This window comes from Nannobrachium achirus, assembly GCF_963921795.1.
Source record: "Nannobrachium achirus genome assembly, chromosome: 3".
In the NCBI taxonomy this organism is placed as follows: Eukaryota; Metazoa; Chordata; class Actinopteri; order Myctophiformes; family Myctophidae; genus Nannobrachium; species Nannobrachium achirus.
The window spans coordinates 71,381,914-71,398,667 of record NC_137812.1 but is presented as its reverse complement, the minus strand read 5'-3'; the positions used below and the strand labels follow the sequence as shown (position 1 = coordinate 71,398,667).

The window sequence follows — 16,754 nt, the reverse complement described above, 5'->3', positions numbered from 1 at the left end:
AAGTCAAGTCTACTTGATCATTCTGCAGCGTCACACAAAAGTAGCAGATCCACAAGCTTGAAACTGATCTGCTATTTTTGAATTTGAAGTCTGAAAAGTAACTACAGTGTGAGGTTTCCACCCGACTGAGATGATTTTTAACCCAGCACTTTGCTATTACCTCTGCCATGGAGGCAACGTTTTCACCCACATCTGTCTGTCTGTCTGTCTGTCTGTCTGTCTGTCTGTCTGTCTGTCTGTCTGTCTGTCAGTTAGCAGTAACTCAAGGAGGCATGAACAGATTTGCACAAACCAGTTTTGGGGGCTTTTTCTTCCTTTTTTGATAGTCCACATTATGGAAAGAGTCATGTCATCAGGGACATGCAGCAATTGTCTAATTGATCTACAGTAACCCAGGGCTCGCTGTCAGAAACCAGAGCCTATGGTATGAGCCTTAACCATGAATAGACCTTTTGGTTACCACCGCGCTCTGACTTGACTGGTGCGGTGTCCCTTTAGATCAACATGTATTCATTGGAGGATGGATCGCACACAGTGGCAAGAGTTGCTTTTTCTTTCTTTATTATCAGTGTATCACAGAGATACACTGAAAAAGGCTGATAGCCGAAACGTTTGTTTCTCACCCATGTAATAATAAAGAAAGAAAAAGCAACTCTTGCCACTGTGTGCGATCCATCCTCCAATTAATACATGAGCCTTAACCACTCACATTTTCCCTGGTGGAGATCTGTGCTTGAATTAACAATTTTATAGCGGTGCATGCATAATTACATGTTATATTACATTCATAGTTTACCTGCAACTCCTTCAGTTTCTTCTGGAGTTGGGCACCCATAGCCTGTTCATCCTCAATCTTACTGCTTAGCTGGCTGATCTCAAAGTCCTTCCTGTTAAATTAAATATGATTATATTTTTGTACAGTACAATTAAAGAGCCTCTCCACCAAACACACACACACACACACACACACACACACATATATATATATATATATATATATATATATATTTTGTGGTGGATATGTTTTCAAAGCTTAAGTAGTAGCTTAAAGAGTAGTTCACCCCCAAAATGACTTATTTTTTGTTAACTCATGCCATGGAGACTTGAGTATTTGTCGCATTCCTAAGACAGAAAATGTATTATAGTAAATTAACCCTCATCATCAATGGGGGTATTTTTTTGTAATCAAATTATTGTCTTAGGAATGCGACAAAAAACTGAAAATATTATTGAACTTAAGTCTTCATGGCGTGAGTAATAATTAATTTTGGGGGTGAACTACTCCTTTAATAATGAAACTCCTTGGGTGTTTCTTTTTTGCACTCTTCATATACCTAAACCTATTGTATGGACTATGGTTCTTTACTATGATCTTTACTATGAAAACTACCACTAAAATCTGGCTTTCAGATTTCTACTTCCAGAAAACTGCTGTGCTGTGCATACAATTCAGACACTGTTACATTACAAATGCACTCGCCAATCAGGGCCTCAAAAATGCAGCATTATTCAATGAGCAAGTATGCAAGGACGAGTGAACTTCTGAGTATTACACACATTTAGGGCCTCTTATGTATTTCTAAAATGATTGTTTTAGATGTGTTTACTTCTTCAGCCTGTCCTCCAGTTGCTGCTTGTCATTCTCCAGGTCCATTAGGTTCTCCTGGGTCAGCTTCAGATCTCCCTCCAGCTTCCTCTTTGCTCTCTCCAGATCCATCCTGACTTTCTTCTCTTGTTCCAGAGATCCTTCAAGCTAACAAATGAAACAGCGTCAGTAAGAATACAATATGGGCCCAATCGGTGTTGATGACGAAAAATGTCTGTAACCTTTTTCTCTGAAGAAAACTAAATAAAAGCTAAGTTTATATTGACTAAAACTATGACTAAATATAATGTCTATTTCGTCAACAACATGTAAGGAAGGGACTAGTGGAGAAGAGATCCAGCAATACTTGGCACTGTAATCTATCAAACATCACACATCACACATGCTATCACACGTTTTCTGCCACATAAGACACACATACGAAATTGTCTAATCATTTCAGCTGAACAATGATGAATGAAATGCTTCTAACACGAATGGATTATTATTATCGTCCATCGGTTAATACTCTTGCTCCACATACTAGTAACTCTATGACAATAATATTGTCATAGAGTTGATATATCATCTGTTTTTTACGTTCAATCAGGCGCACCTCCTGAGGAGACTTGGCTCAGATCTGAACCCACTTGATTTGGAGTTGGGACGCCCTGGCTGGAAGGGTTTGGACCCACGACCTGGCTGACGTAGACCCCAGGCAGGGTTTGAACCCACAACCTTCCACATGAAAGGTGTACTGCAGGGTTCCCCGATAAGTTTTCCCCAAGGGCCGAATTATGTCTAGAGTACCAAGCCGAGGGCCACAACATTGCAGGGGGCGACGGTGGCGTTCCCGCTACTCCAGTGACAGGTCAGATATCGTCGTTGTCGGGTGAAAATCTTGTATGTCCAAAACCGTTTGTTTTGCATTTATCATTTTAAAAACGATTTAAACTAGTGAAAACAGACGATCTACAAGCACACAACGCCTCGCGGTGCGAGGCGTTGTGTGCTTGTAGATCTGCTGTTTTCACTACTTTTGTGCGACGGCCTCGTATGATGAAGCAGGGCTTTACTTTGTGAAAGAACGTACACATTTTGAGATATGAGGTTTCCACCCAACAATGACGATATACTAGTGTTGTTGCTGCTCTTATACCATCATTATTACTGGGGTTGGTGGGGGCCAGACAGTAGCCCCCTGCGGGCCGCAAATAGCCCGCGGGCCGCCTATTGGTGTACTGTGTGCTCTGACCGGTCCCCTAGCGTAGGGGACAGCGCTATGACAAAGAAAGTGCTTCAGAATACTCACGTCGTCGACCTGCTGTTCCAGCTTGGTCTTGGCCTTGGTCAGAGTGTTGACCTTGTCCTCCTCAGACTGCAGGTCATCCAGGGTCTGCTGGTGGGCCTCCTGCAGAGCCTTCTTCTCCTTGGTCAGCTTGGAGATGTTCTCGTCCAGGGCTGCCATCTCCTCCGTCATGTTTTTCACCTGGAATGAGGTATCCAGTCAGTGGATTCATTCACATGCTTGAGAAAATATCCGATCTACAGGCAATGTGTTGTGAGCTTGTAGATCTGATATTTTCACTACTTATTTAAAAGTTTTTTTTTTTCTCTCTAATTGCGTTTTTCTTTTATGGAATTCTTTTGAAAAAAATGTTTTTTTCTTTTTCTTTTTTTTTAACCTTTAACCTTAAATTTGGAATCATTTTGAAAATCTTTTGAAAATCTTTTGAAATAATAATAATTTAAGGGAACAAAAATAAAGGGGGTATTCACTTGCAACCCATAAAAATGTATCTGCAACCCACAGGTGCAGTATGGGCCCTAACTCACATAGGGGCTTTTTCTCACAACAGTGGTTCTCAAACTTTTTCATGTCAAGGACCCCCACTTTGACATTCGTAGGCTACTGATCCCCCCATTTAATGGCATTTCTATCTCTGGGACCCCCATTTATATTGTCAAGTCAATGTTAATTTACATCTGTGTGCAAATGGAACCAAGTGGAACTGTTAGGGTCCATTTGGTTCCTAACTACCATTTAGCCGAGGACCCCCTGGAACTCCCCCAGGACCCCACTTTGATAACCAATGTCTTACAACACCTTGTTCTCTGTGGCATGTTTCTCCTTCTCCACTTTGGCCAGGGTGAGCTCCAGGTCATCGATGTCCTTCTTCAGCTCAGAGCATTCGTCCTCCAGCTTCCTCTTCTTGGCGGTCAGCTCAGCGTTCATCTCCTCCTCGTCCTCCAGCCTCTCCGTCAGCTCCTTGGACTTGGCCTCCAGCTGGATCTTGCTCTTGATCAGACCCTCACAGCGCTCTTCTGCGTCTGAGAGGGCGTCTTGTTCCTGTTTGGAAACAACCATATCGTTGATTGGTTCACTGAATAGTTTGCAACAAAAAAATTTAATAAAAATCACACCTAGTGTGAAGTGAGCTATTTATGAGTTAATTTCATCAAGCATCCCGCTAGCCAATCACAGCGCGTACTGCAAAGCTTGGCCAATGGGACCCTGGATGTACAACAAAGTTTGAGCCCCAGAATTTGTTTTAACATGTTTTTGCCCCCGGTTGTGCCAAACGTTGTGCCATTTGTTTCAGGATGTAGGCCATATCTAGGCCTGATGTAGCCGCGGTTCAGTTTATTTTTCCCTTAGATTTTTGACCGGACAAAGTATAGCTCCTGTTCCAGGAACGCACAGGGAATTCAGTTCAATCTAAGGTCTGATGATTTTAAACCCAAGAAAGCCTATGGTGTCATTTGTACTTGATTGATCGAAACACAGACATGTTTCTTTTTGTAAATTAACGCACTAGGCTACTTGAATACACTACACCCCCACACAAAAGTATCTAAAGTAGTAGACTACTTGTGAATTTACTTTTGAACATATTTGCATATGAGATTTCCAACCGACAGAGATTATTGCGACCGTAGGTCGCATTTACTACCAAAACCTCCACCGGCTGTCCGTCCGTCCGTGAGTGAGTCAGTCACACGTCACACGTCACACTTTTGCCCTGCTCATATCTCCACAACCGTTGCCCCCATCCATGCCAAATTTTGCACACACACTCCTTACCTGCCAAACTACAACCTCCAAGGACCCCCGGAGCTCCAGGGACCCCCAGGTCCCTGGGGGACCCCCAAGTGTAAAAAAATGTCCCTCCGTGAGTCACACGTCACACGTCACACTTTTGCCCTGCTCATATCTCCACAACCGTTGCCCCCATCCATGCCACATTTTGCACACACACTCCTTACCTGGCAAACTACAACCTCCAAGGACCCCCGGAGCCCCAGGGACCCCCAGGTGTAAAAAATGACCAAATGTGCAAAAATGACCAAATGACCACCCCAACGGGGCTGCTCACGGGGAATTCCTGGGGACCACCCACTCCTGGTGCTCCAGAACGGATGCAAAAGTTGTGGCTCCCCCAGTGGAGGACCCCCTCCACTGCAGCTCACATAAAATGCCGTAACTCGGGCTAGGAGCGTCCGGGAGAGCCGGGGCCGGTACCTATTCGTCCGCCAAGGCAACACAGAGACCCCACCCCTCATTTCTCACATGGCCCTCTTCTAGCGCCACCTTCAGGCCGATTTTTAAAACACATTTTTGGACACTGCTCCTACAGTTTTTCCCCTACAATCACGCAAATCGCTACACAGTATGTCTACACTCATCCCATCAACATGAATCTGTCCCATATAGCGCCACCTTCAGGCCGATTTTTAAAAACACATTTTTGGACACTGCTCCTCCAGATTCTGCCCTAAAATCACGAAAATCACTTCACAGCATGTCTACACTCATGTCATCAACATGGATCAGGAAGATTTTGGAAAAACTAATTTTTGCCCTATGGTCGCTTATCTCCCGATTAGGGAGTCTTACTGGTATGTATGTGATTTCATTTTCTAATGTGATGACTTACAGACTGGACGGAGAGCAGCAGGTCGTTCTTCTCTTGGAGAACGGAGACCATCTTCTCCTCCAGTTCCTTCTTGCGGGCGTCGGTCTTGGCGAACAGCTCCTTGAGCTTGATGAACTCCTCCTTCATGTTGGCCATCTCCTTCTCCGTCTCCGCCGACTGCAGCAGAGGCTTGATCTTGAAGAACATCTTCATCCAGGGCCAGTTCTTCACGCCCATGAAGGCACGCACGTTCCACTGGATCACCAGCAGGCCGTCCCTGTAGACAGCAAAGGAAAAAGTACTCAAATATTATATACTGCAAAAATATCAAATACTAAATCTAAATTTACTTGAGTAAAAGAACAAAAGTATTGGTATCAAAATGTACTTAAAGGACAACTCCTCCCTAAATCACTTCTAGGCTTATTTTCCTACTTAATATTGATACAAGAAGACTGTCCATGGGGTCTATTAGGCAGAAATGCCCCTGTTGTCCAATTTCCCCCAGCAGAAGCTAACATTATTTATGAGATTGTGGTGGCTTGTGTGGGACAACCAAGGCATGGATGTGTTTGTGTTTGTAATGAGTAGTAGTAACACGTTCATGAAAAATAAAAACACTTTTGACCACAACAAATAGTGTAAAAGCGATAGGCTTATAGGCTCCACTCTATGCTATGGCAGCTGCTGGGTTCTGCTGGGGAAACTGGAAAACAGGAGCATGTGTGCCTAATAGATGGACAGTAATTTTGGATCAATATAAGTAGATAAATGATAACGCTTGTAGAGGACTTTTATTTTGTAGACAGTTTCGCTCTGACTACAAAATAAAGGTCCTCTATGAGCGTTATAATTTATGTTTTTCAAATGTATAAAAATCTTTCAAACATAGCAGATCTACAAGCTCATATTGTGAGCTTGTAGATCTGCTATTTTCAAATGACTGAAATGTATATAGGGCTGAAGTGGTTAATGTATATTTTGTCATAAGAATAAGAATCTAAGTAACAAATAATGTAAAAAAAAAAAAAAGAAAAAAAAAGAAAAAAAAAAAAAAGAAAACGTTTCACCACTGGACCCTTTTGATATGAAACAGTTTTCAACAATTCCTCTTCTATTTTAGCAAAAAACTATGATTCTGTACCTGCGCTCTACGATCTTCTTGAATTCTATCCTTGCCAGTATTCCTCTGGCTCTGGCCTGAATCCCAGTGATGATGAGACCGAGGCGGTCGTCTCTCATCTCCTCCAGAAGACCCAGGAGACCAGCTTTGAAGAACACCTAACATCGATAAGAGGACTGTGTGTAAACATATCGAATATCTCTTTGTTGTGTGCGCTCAAGACAGCGTATAGAAAGCCAAAGGACTCAAACACCAGTAAGACTCCCTAATCGGGAGATAAGCGACCGTAGGTGGCTTATCTCCACAAATAGGGCAAAAATGTGTTTTTCCCAAATGTTCCTGATCCATGTTGATGACATGAGTGTAGACATGCTACATCATGCTATCATGTGTAGTGATATGCGTGATTTTAGGGCAAAAACTGTAGGAGCAGTGTCCAAAAATGTGTTTTAAAAATTGGCCTGAAGGTGGCGCTAGAATAGGGCCATGTGAGAAATGAGGGGTGGGGTCTCCGCGTTGCCTTGGCGGACGAATAGGTACCGGCCCCGGCTCTCCCGGACGCTCCTAGCCCGAGTTACGGCATTTTATGTGCGCTGCAGTGGCAGGGGGTCCTCCACTGGGGGCGCCACCACTTTTGCATCCGTTCTGGAGCACCAGGAGTCGGTGGTCCCCGGGAATTCCCCGTGAGCAGCCCCGTTGGGGTGGTCATTTGGTCATTTTTGCACATTTGGTCATTTTTTACATCTGGGGGTCCCGGGGGTCCTTGGAGGTTGTAGTTTGGCAGGCAAAGAGTGTGTGTGTAAAATCTGGCATGGATCGGGTCAACGGGTGCGGAGATATAAGCAGGGAAAAAGTGTGACGTGTGACGTGTGAGCACATTTGGTCATTTTTTACATCTGGGGGTCCCCCAGGGACCTGGGGGTCCCTGGGGCTCCGGGGGTCCTTGGAGGTTGTAGTTTGGCAGTCAAGGAGTGTGTGTGCAAAATTTGGCATGGATGGGGGCAACGGTTGTGGAGATATGAGCAGGGCAAAAGTGTGACGGACTGACTGACTGACTGACAGACAGACAGCCCGTGGAGGTTTTGGTAGTAAATGCGACCTACGGTCGCAACCATTTGAAAAGGGGATCTACCAGTAAGACTCCCTAATCGGGAGATAAGCGACCGTTGGTCGCTTATCTCCACAAATAGGCCAAAAGTAACTGTCTGTGACATACGTCATTATTTGATTAGTGTGTGTGTGATTAGTGTGTGTGTGTGTGTGTGTGTGTGTGTGTGTGTGTGTGTGTGTGTGTGTGTGTGTGTGTGTGTGTGCGTGTGTGTGCGTGTGTGCGTGCGTGCGTGTACATTTGAGCATGTGTGAGTGTATGTGCGTTTTGATCCTCACATCTAAAACATCTATAATTGTAGGACGGTTATAGGCTAGAAAAACGAATCCTCTTTCATGTTTTGAATTGAGTGTTAATACATTATTCTGTACTATTAGAACAACCTACCTTGGTGTGTCCAAACCTATACTGCTCTTCATCCAGACTCAAGGAAGTCAGAAGTTTTTCTGAAGCTTTCTTGTTGTCCATGAACTGTCCCTCTGGGATTGAATTTGGATTGAGAATGCGGTATCTGAACAGAACATGGCAAAACACACAGTGTGAAATCACAGCACTATATTTATAGAAGCAGCCGTAAATAACCGTTGGGGTAAAAAACTGTGTAATTTCATTGACTAAAACTATGACGAAAAACTTTGTCCGACTACCTTTTTTCACTGACCAAAAACTATATAAGAACTACATAAAAACTAAGCTATGATGACAAAAACTAAGACTTGTATTATTGACAATTTTGTCAACAAATAAAAACTGGACTAAAATGTCAGGGAGGGACTAGTGGAGAAGAGACACAGTAGAACTAGAATACAAGTAACCTTTTGTTTGGTTGCACTCAGATCTACAAGCTCACACGCATTGTGAGCTTGTAGATCAGCTATATTCAGCCTGCAACCATGTGTAAAATCAGCCATTATGACGCCATCAAGGCTTGCCAAAATATCTTTTTGCCAACAAAATGAACTAGTCGACTATAAAATATTATGACATTTAATCAACTAAAACTAGATTAAACTAAAACTTTTCGGATGACTAAAATGTGACTGAAACTAAATTCTATTCTATTTATTCTATTCTATTCTATTCTATTCTATTCTATTCTATTGGGGCGTCTGTAGCTCAGGAGGTAGAGCAGTTTGGATCCATGGGTTGGTGGTGGTTCAAATCCTGGCTCCTCCTGTCTACATGTCGAAGTGTCCTTGAGCAAGACACACAGAACCCCTAATTGCTCCCGGTGAGCAGGTTGGTGCCGCGCATGGTTTCCACCGCCATCGGTGTCTGAATGTGTGTGTGAATGGGCGAATGTAATGCACATTGTAAAGCGCCTTGGACAAAGGAGCTATATAAATGTACCATTTATCAAATCTAGGCATGTGAGTTACAAATCTGGGCATGTGAGTTTGTTCATTTTGAGACTGTTCTGACTCCATATTTACCATTTATTCAAAAGACTAAGGCCGGATTTAGACTGCAGTCAAATCCAGCCCAAATCCGATTTAGTTCTCAAATCCGATCTTTTGGTCTGACTTTTCACAGTCGATTACTTTCAGGAAATGCGACATAAATTTAGACCATAGTAAACACACGTTACAATATTGTTTTTCTCCTCTTTTTTTACTCTTCTGTTTCGCTCTTCTCTCTGGTTTTATCTGTTTAGCTCGCGTGTTTTCTCTTTCTCTCTTGTTTTTCTCATTTGCTCAGCGCACTGTAATCAAATAGAGCTCGGGTCGCGCAGAAAGTGACGTTTGGTCAGTTTGATGTGACTTGCATGTGACTTGCGTATAACTCTATGGGGTGGATGTGGTTACTGCGTTCAGACTGAGACGTCCTCAGATCCGATATGGATCGGATTTGAAACCACCTCTGGATGTGGTTTTTCAAAGTCGGATTTCATGTGACCTGCATGTGACCTGGATTCCACTTTTGATGTGACTCAGATCTGATTCAGGCTAGATTTCAGTGGCAGTGTAAAGCCGGCCTAAATGAAAATGTCCTGTCAAAATCAACACTGGTATAAACTAAAGCATGGTGTCTAACCTCTGTTTGAAGTCTGCATAAAGGATCCTGTTGGGGAAGCCCTTCCTGCAGATCCTGATGCCCTCCAGCACGCCGTTGCAGCGCAGCTGGTGCATGACCAGAGGGTTCTCCATGGCGCCGGGGGTCTTGGTCTCGTTGGGGATCAGGCAGCGCACGAAGTGGGGGTGGGTGGACCTCAGGTTGGTCATGAGCTTCCCCAGGTTCTCCTGGGTGGGTTTGACAAAGAGTGTGTGTTATTGTATTGTGACAGATTCTGAAGAATATCAAAAATGATTTAGTCCTGCAATGTTTTGCCACGTTTGAGAAACGATTGCCTACCCTGTGCAAGGCAGACACGGTCTGGAACGAAGACCCTTTCTTCTTCTTTCCTCCGGCGCTTTTTTCTTCTATTAACGACATGATGAAAAGGGCAGAACGTCTGTTATTTCCAGAAACTCCATGCAGTAAAGGAGTAGTTCACCAAAACCTTTTTTCCTGTGCCAATACTCTCACCGAAATTGACGTTCGATTCAGTGAAACGAAATCACAACCCGAATCGCGATTCACTTCCGTGCATGAGAATGTCAGTTGTTATGGCATATAACCCAAGGTTTACCATCTCATTTGTTATGATTCCAATGAAAGTGACTTATTGAGAAAGTGTTTTTCCAGACAATAGCCTAAATTTATAGTCATATACTGTTGCTCTCAGTGCTGAAAAAAGGAGGTTTAAAAATAGTATATCCTATATAGTATAAAAAAAATCTAATCAGATCGAATCATGACCTTAGAATCGAAGGTTGAATCGAATCGTGGATTAGGCATATCGTGACAGCCCTATAATTTTAACTGAGGTGCAACAGTTTTACTTAGAAGTAATCTCAACTAACAGTATCATACCTGCTGCAGATTCCGCACTAGCGTAGCCAGAGAACAGCACTGGCAGAAGCTTCATGGTGGACTTCTGGAAGAGGCCGACCACCGTCTCGTTGAGCGGGTCTTTGTTCTTCACCAGCCAGTTGCCGATGTTGTAGTCCACGGTGCCGGCGTAGTGGACCAGGGAGAAGTGGGCCTCCGGCCTCCCCTTGATGATCCTGGGCTTCTGGAAGTTGGGGTTCTTGCCCAGGTGGTTGTCGTACAGCTTGGCCTTGAACGTCTCGTCGCTGGCTTTGGGGAACATGCACTCCTCCTCCAGGATGGACATGATGCCCATGGGCTGCATGGGGGAGGAGATGCCCATAACACACACAGTACTATGAAAAACTAATCAATGGATATTACTGCTGAGTAAAAATTACATCTCCTACACTCCGAAACAACTCCAAAACACAAACACGTTAAAGACGTTCACAAGCACAACACCAGGGAGTGCCACAAATCATGTCCAACTCAGATTCGGCTCAAACGAGGGGTTCAATTCGTTCTGCTATGCCACGTTCTGCTATGCCACCAAAATGTGGAATACCTTACCAACAGTCATACTGATACTAAAGTGTGAATCCTTACTCTCATTCAAAACCACTCCTAAAAGAGCACTTACAGGGTGCTGCAATTCATAACTGGCCCCTGTAAAAAAGTCCAAGCTTAACACCAGAAATGCCCCCAACCCCCCAACTGTTTACTGTACATATTCTTCTTTTGATTACTACTCATATATGATGTTTATGCATATTTTGTTGCGACCGCCAGGTCGCAAGTTACTGTGAAAAGCTCCACCGGCTGTCTGTGTCTTTCTGTCCGTCACGTCACACATTTGCCCCTACTCTTATCTCTGCCACCGTTGCCCCAACCCTTCCCAAATCACAACCTCCATCACAACCTCCACCCCTCATGTCTCACATGGCACTCTTCTAGCAGAATTTGGCCTAAAATCAACTAAAGCGGTACACAGTATCACTAAAGTCATGTCATCAACATGGATCTGTCCCATTTCCCATATTCCCTCCTGATTGGCTACGATTGCCTTCTAAAGTTTGTGTATGCAACGTGATGGTCGATCATCTCCCGATTAGAGAGTCTTACTTGTGTATTATTGTTTGTCTTTAGATGTTGCGATGAATCGTAGACAGGATGGAAACAAGCCATCCTTTGGTATGGAAACTGTGCCTCTGTGCTTTTTGCAAACTGTTAATACGGTATTTAATCAATCAATCAAAAAACAACCTTCTCAATGAGCTCGATGCAGGCAGCCAGGTCCATGCCAAAGTCGATGAACACCCAGACGATGCCCTCTTTCTTGTACTCCTCTTGTTCCAACACAAACATGTGGTGGTTGAAGAACTGCTGCAGCTTCTCATTAGTGAAGTTGATGCACAGTTGTTCAAAGGTGTTGAACTGGAAGGGAACAAGTCCAAACAGTGCGTTGAGGGAAGTAAACCATAAGGTAACATACAACGTCACATTGTATCCACATTATGCCTAATGAATGCAACAATATAAACATTCTCTGTGCAAAATAAGAGATGGACTTCAACTTAAGTTATGGAGAAAAGGTGCCAATATGGCACTGCCATAAAGTTCAAATATTATTTATTTTACATTTTGCATTTCGCTTTCAGAAATGTTCAAGTCTAACAGCAGTTGAACTGATAATAATAATAATGGAAAAACATATTATCGGACATCTTTACCACAAATCCTCCTTGAGTTTATGGACATATACCCTCTTCTTTTACTGTACATAAGTGCAGGTTGATTGAGCACAACTGTCCTCTTTCTATAGCATTCTATACTGATGTGCGTCTTGATTTAGATTGTATAGATTTAGAATATTACAACCATCTCTCATGATACCTTCAGCCTTCAGAAATACTCACATCAAAGATCTCAAAGCCAGCGATGTCCAGCACACCGATGAAGTGCTGCCGAGCGTTCTTGGTGTCCAGGGATTGGTTGATTCTCACCACCATCCAGTTGAACATCTTCTCGTACACTGACTTGGCCAGAGCACCGATAGAGTAGTAGACCTGACAAAACAATATGTTGAACATCTCTGTATCGTTCCAATTTTAGCCCAAAAACAGCTCCCCTTTGCCAATAAAGGGCATTTTGGTATTGCAGCTGAAATGGCTTGGAATTAGAGACAGAAACAACATGACATTTCAATATCCGACTGGTTGTTTAGGCTAAAACCTGTATAAGACCGTATTATGGACCAATATTTGTGACTGAGTGTGACACAGGGGCAGTCATTTCGGAAGCCACTACTTTAGACCACAGCTGAAATTACTTTTTTTTTCTTTTTTTTTCCACTAAAATGTGATTAAGCCACAAAAGCATTTCATACATATCAGGCTACATTTCACTTAAACGCCAGAGCTTAACTCTGCATGTAAATAAGACTTTTTTTTAAATTAATGTGAGAGATCATGCAGGTCATTGCAGGTTAGAAATGTATTTAGAACTTGAATATCTCAAAAGTAGTATTTCAGCATGGCATCATTCTATAAGCCATATCTTCAAAACTGTTGGGTCAATCTCCACAACCAATATATCATTTTGTAGCTATGATTCCCAGCTTTCAAATGAAATGAAAAAAATTCAATGACTAGCCGTCAGCCGTGCTGGGACACATTTATATAGAATATATAAAAGCGTGGTGTGGCCCCTTTACAATAACTGGTACTCACTTGATTGACACCCTGACCTTTGGTGACCCATTCGTTTCCTACTTTGACCCTTGGGTGGCACAGGCCCTTCAGGAGGTCAGCGGAGTTGATGCCCATCAAGTATGCCACTTTGTCAGCATCTGGAGTAGGAATGGTTTGAAAGACATGTTCAACACATGTATGCATTATTTATCTTGCGTTCTGCATCCCATTTAGACCTGGAGGAATGTGTCTGTGTCGTGCTAGATTTGACTGTCGTGCTATTTTATACTTTAGCTAATGACAAATAGCAGAGCGCTGTCGCCTCACAGCTAGAAGGTCCTGGGTTCAATTCCCGCCGGGGGACGCTGTGGGCGCTGAGGCCGTGTTCCCTCCTCTGCGTCATCAGCGCGCGTCATCAGCGCCACACCCTAGGTGGGGTTGGCCCTATCGCCAACTCCCAGTGTCTCCTAGGGGAGATACCCTCACAAAAACATGCAGTAATCATGGTCTCTATACTGCCTCCCCCTGCCTCCCCCTGCCTCCCCCTGGCCTCCCCCTGGCCCCCTGGTGCCTGATGGAGGGGAAAGGAACTGGTTGGAATGACATTTTCCTTCCACACGCTACGTCCAAACCGGGGAAATCCCCACTGTCAGGTGAAACGAAGCAACTTGGACTCCTCATGCATAGAAGGAAGCATGAGGTCAGTCCATTGTCTCCCCAGGCGCGGCAGAGGGAGAGCAGAGCCCAGGATAACATAGGCAATTGGCACTGGGTGAAAATGGGTTACAAAATCGTGGGATAAAAAATATTTTTTTTAAAAAGAAAAAAAATCTTACATTTTTTTAATCATGAATTTTTTTGCAATCTTTGAATATTATGTAAAAGCAAACATTTGTAACTCAAATCTTTCCTTCTGTGGGGTCCCTGGAACAAAATATTTTGAGATGGGGGGTCTGTGGCCAAATACATTGTGGCGGTCCTTGACTTGAAAAAGTTTGAGAAACACTCATGACAGAAACACGAATTTTCCAAAAACCTGTAGAAGGATTTAGAAGACACTTATAGAATCACGTCAAAATATTCTTGAGACTTGCACAAATGTTCACAATAAAAAGCTTGTATATCAACTATATATATAATTGTTTAAGTGTAAAATAATGGTTAAAGTGGTTAAATCTAGAATGACACAGATATGCGTTCCTGGTATAAATGGCTTACGTTTTAATGGTGACCTCTTACTGTACCTTCGGTGCCATCTGGCTCTGCCTGCTCCTCCCTCTGCTTCTGCTTGAACTTCATGTTTCCATAGTGCATGATGGCTCCTGTCAGCTTGTAGATGCCGTTCTTCTCCTCCTGGGTGAAGCCCAGCACGTCAAAGGCATCCTGAAACAGGACCAACACATTCAGGATTCAAATGCACATTCAAAAGCAATTAAAAAGCTGCATATCGCTAATTGGCTCAAAAAGCTCAAAAGCTTGGCATTCTGATACTGTTGTGTGATGCTCTGGTCTGATAAAGTAGGGAGTTAACTCTTTTACTGCCATTTATATAATTTTTATATGATTTTATAAGGATCTAAGTATGGCTCTTAATGCCATAAAAGTAGCATAACTTTGCGATTTTGTTATAACAGCATTTTTTGTAAAAGCCCAGCGTATCCCTCATCGTGTTGTGAAAAAATCACACCCGTGTGAAGTGGAGCTGTGTGTGTGTGTGTGTGTGTGTGTGTGTGTGTGTGTGTGTGTGTGTGTGTGTGTGTGTGTGTGTGTGTGTGGATCATGTGTACCGATTTTTGTGACATTTGAAGAAAATATGTAGGAAAAGGAGCAAAAAGTGTGTTTTGGAGAAAATTCAAGATGGCGGAAAATCTATCATGGCGCAAATGGGCGTGGCCTATATGGGGAGATGCGTCATGACCCAAGGAATCCAGGGAAAACATATTTTTAATTTTCCGACCTACGGTTCAAGAGTTACAGGCCAAAACGTAAAGTGGGGTGTTATAGCGCCACCATGAGGCCAAATGACACAATTATTTTTTATTTAATCCTTGAAATCATTATGAACCTCCTCTCCAAGTCTTGAAACTGTAGCCCCTGTGGTTTGCGAGAGACAAATAATTGAATGTGAGTTTTTGCGATTCCCATTCTAAGTCAATGGGGAAAATTAATTCACTAATAAATTAATATCAATTAAACTATAGAACCTTTCTCTTAGAAAAGTAATAGCCAACGATTCCCGAGTAAGCCGGTCGATTTGACATATGGCGCGAGTGTTTGGTGGCAAAACTGTGGGACTAGTGGCGTGCCGAAGTTTAGGAAGTTCAGGCTACATACACACAGACACACACACAGACACACACACAGACCCACACAGCCACGTATAGGGAGCCTGTGTTTCACACAGCTCCAAAAAGAGAAAAGAAAAAAGAAAGGTGAACGGGTGCTTCCGTTCCAATGAACAAGGCTGAAGTTTGTTCCTCAGTTGCAGTTGTAGGCATAGAAAAACAGAAACTAGAACCAGGCATAGAAATGGAGGAGAAAAGTGATCCCGCCGCCATTATTGTTTATGTGCGCTCCAGATTTGAGAATAGCGTTTACGAGAGCTGCTGCTACTGTACACACCCGCACCACCCCTCATCTGCTTACAGTACTCAGACAGGGGAAAGAACAAACGTTCGTACGGCGGCAAAAGAGATAATTTACAAAAAAAGAAAAAAAAAATGTTTCCAACATGGAGATTGTCTGCCCCACAGCAACGATATTCTGTATATTGTGATTGCGACCGTATTATGAAAACCTCCAGCTCATGTTCTGACATCACATTGATACCTCTTCCCAGCTCAGCAGAAGGATATACAGCAGCTGACCTGTTCTGACATCATGTTGCAAATTAATTCCATCCTTGTCCCTTTTATGCCCTTTCTTTCTTTCTTTCTTTCTTTCTTTCTTTCTTTCTTTCTTTCTTCAGATTCACCTACATCGGTAGCGCACAGCTCCTCAGAGTCATTGATGGACGTTACGGTGAGCTCTCCTTGGGAGATGAAGGAATAGTCGTAGGGATTGCTGGTGATGAGCAGCATCTCTGTGAAGCATCGAGAAAATATAGTTTAATTATCAGAATACACAGAGTTTGTCTCTTTTTTATGAATGGCATGACATTGTTTCAATATTCACCCAGCAGTTCTGGCTTCTGTTGAGACAGAATCTGGTAGAAGATGTGGTAGTCTCTCTCAGCTTTGAGCTGGAAGGTGACACGGGACTTCTCCAGCAGATCTGAAAGACACGCTAGTTTTAACTTTAGGACTGTCACTGTTATGGCGTTTTACGTGATGACTAATTATCGCACAAATAACTGTGATTAACGATTAAACTGTGTTTTTGTGGTTGAATACTGTATAGTTTTTTTTTTGTTTTAGGC

The 16,754-nt window shown here is 43.1% G+C and overlaps 1 protein-coding gene across 1 annotated transcript in view; it reads right to left on the bottom strand.

The window, feature by feature from the left end:
* Positions 1-16,754, bottom strand: part of LOC308282420 (myosin-7-like) — a gene marked incomplete at both ends in the record, with an annotated part of 44,875 nt that overhangs the window by 21,096 nt on the left and 7,025 nt on the right. Inside the window, 16 exons of the mRNA XM_080722765.1 lie at positions 797-887; positions 1,608-1,753; positions 2,898-3,074; positions 3,693-3,935; positions 5,524-5,779; positions 6,647-6,783; positions 8,121-8,244; positions 9,768-9,973; positions 10,086-10,153; positions 10,647-10,962; positions 11,910-12,080; positions 12,563-12,712; positions 13,376-13,494; positions 14,581-14,719; positions 16,315-16,418; positions 16,511-16,609. Of these exons, the coding sequence (XP_080578891.1) occupies positions 797-887; positions 1,608-1,753; positions 2,898-3,074; positions 3,693-3,935; positions 5,524-5,779; positions 6,647-6,783; positions 8,121-8,244; positions 9,768-9,973; positions 10,086-10,153; positions 10,647-10,962; positions 11,910-12,080; positions 12,563-12,712; positions 13,376-13,494; positions 14,581-14,719; positions 16,315-16,418; positions 16,511-16,609 (2,546 nt within the window). The remainder of the gene's footprint in view (positions 1-796; positions 888-1,607; positions 1,754-2,897; positions 3,075-3,692; positions 3,936-5,523; positions 5,780-6,646; positions 6,784-8,120; positions 8,245-9,767; positions 9,974-10,085; positions 10,154-10,646; positions 10,963-11,909; positions 12,081-12,562; positions 12,713-13,375; positions 13,495-14,580; positions 14,720-16,314; positions 16,419-16,510; positions 16,610-16,754) is intronic.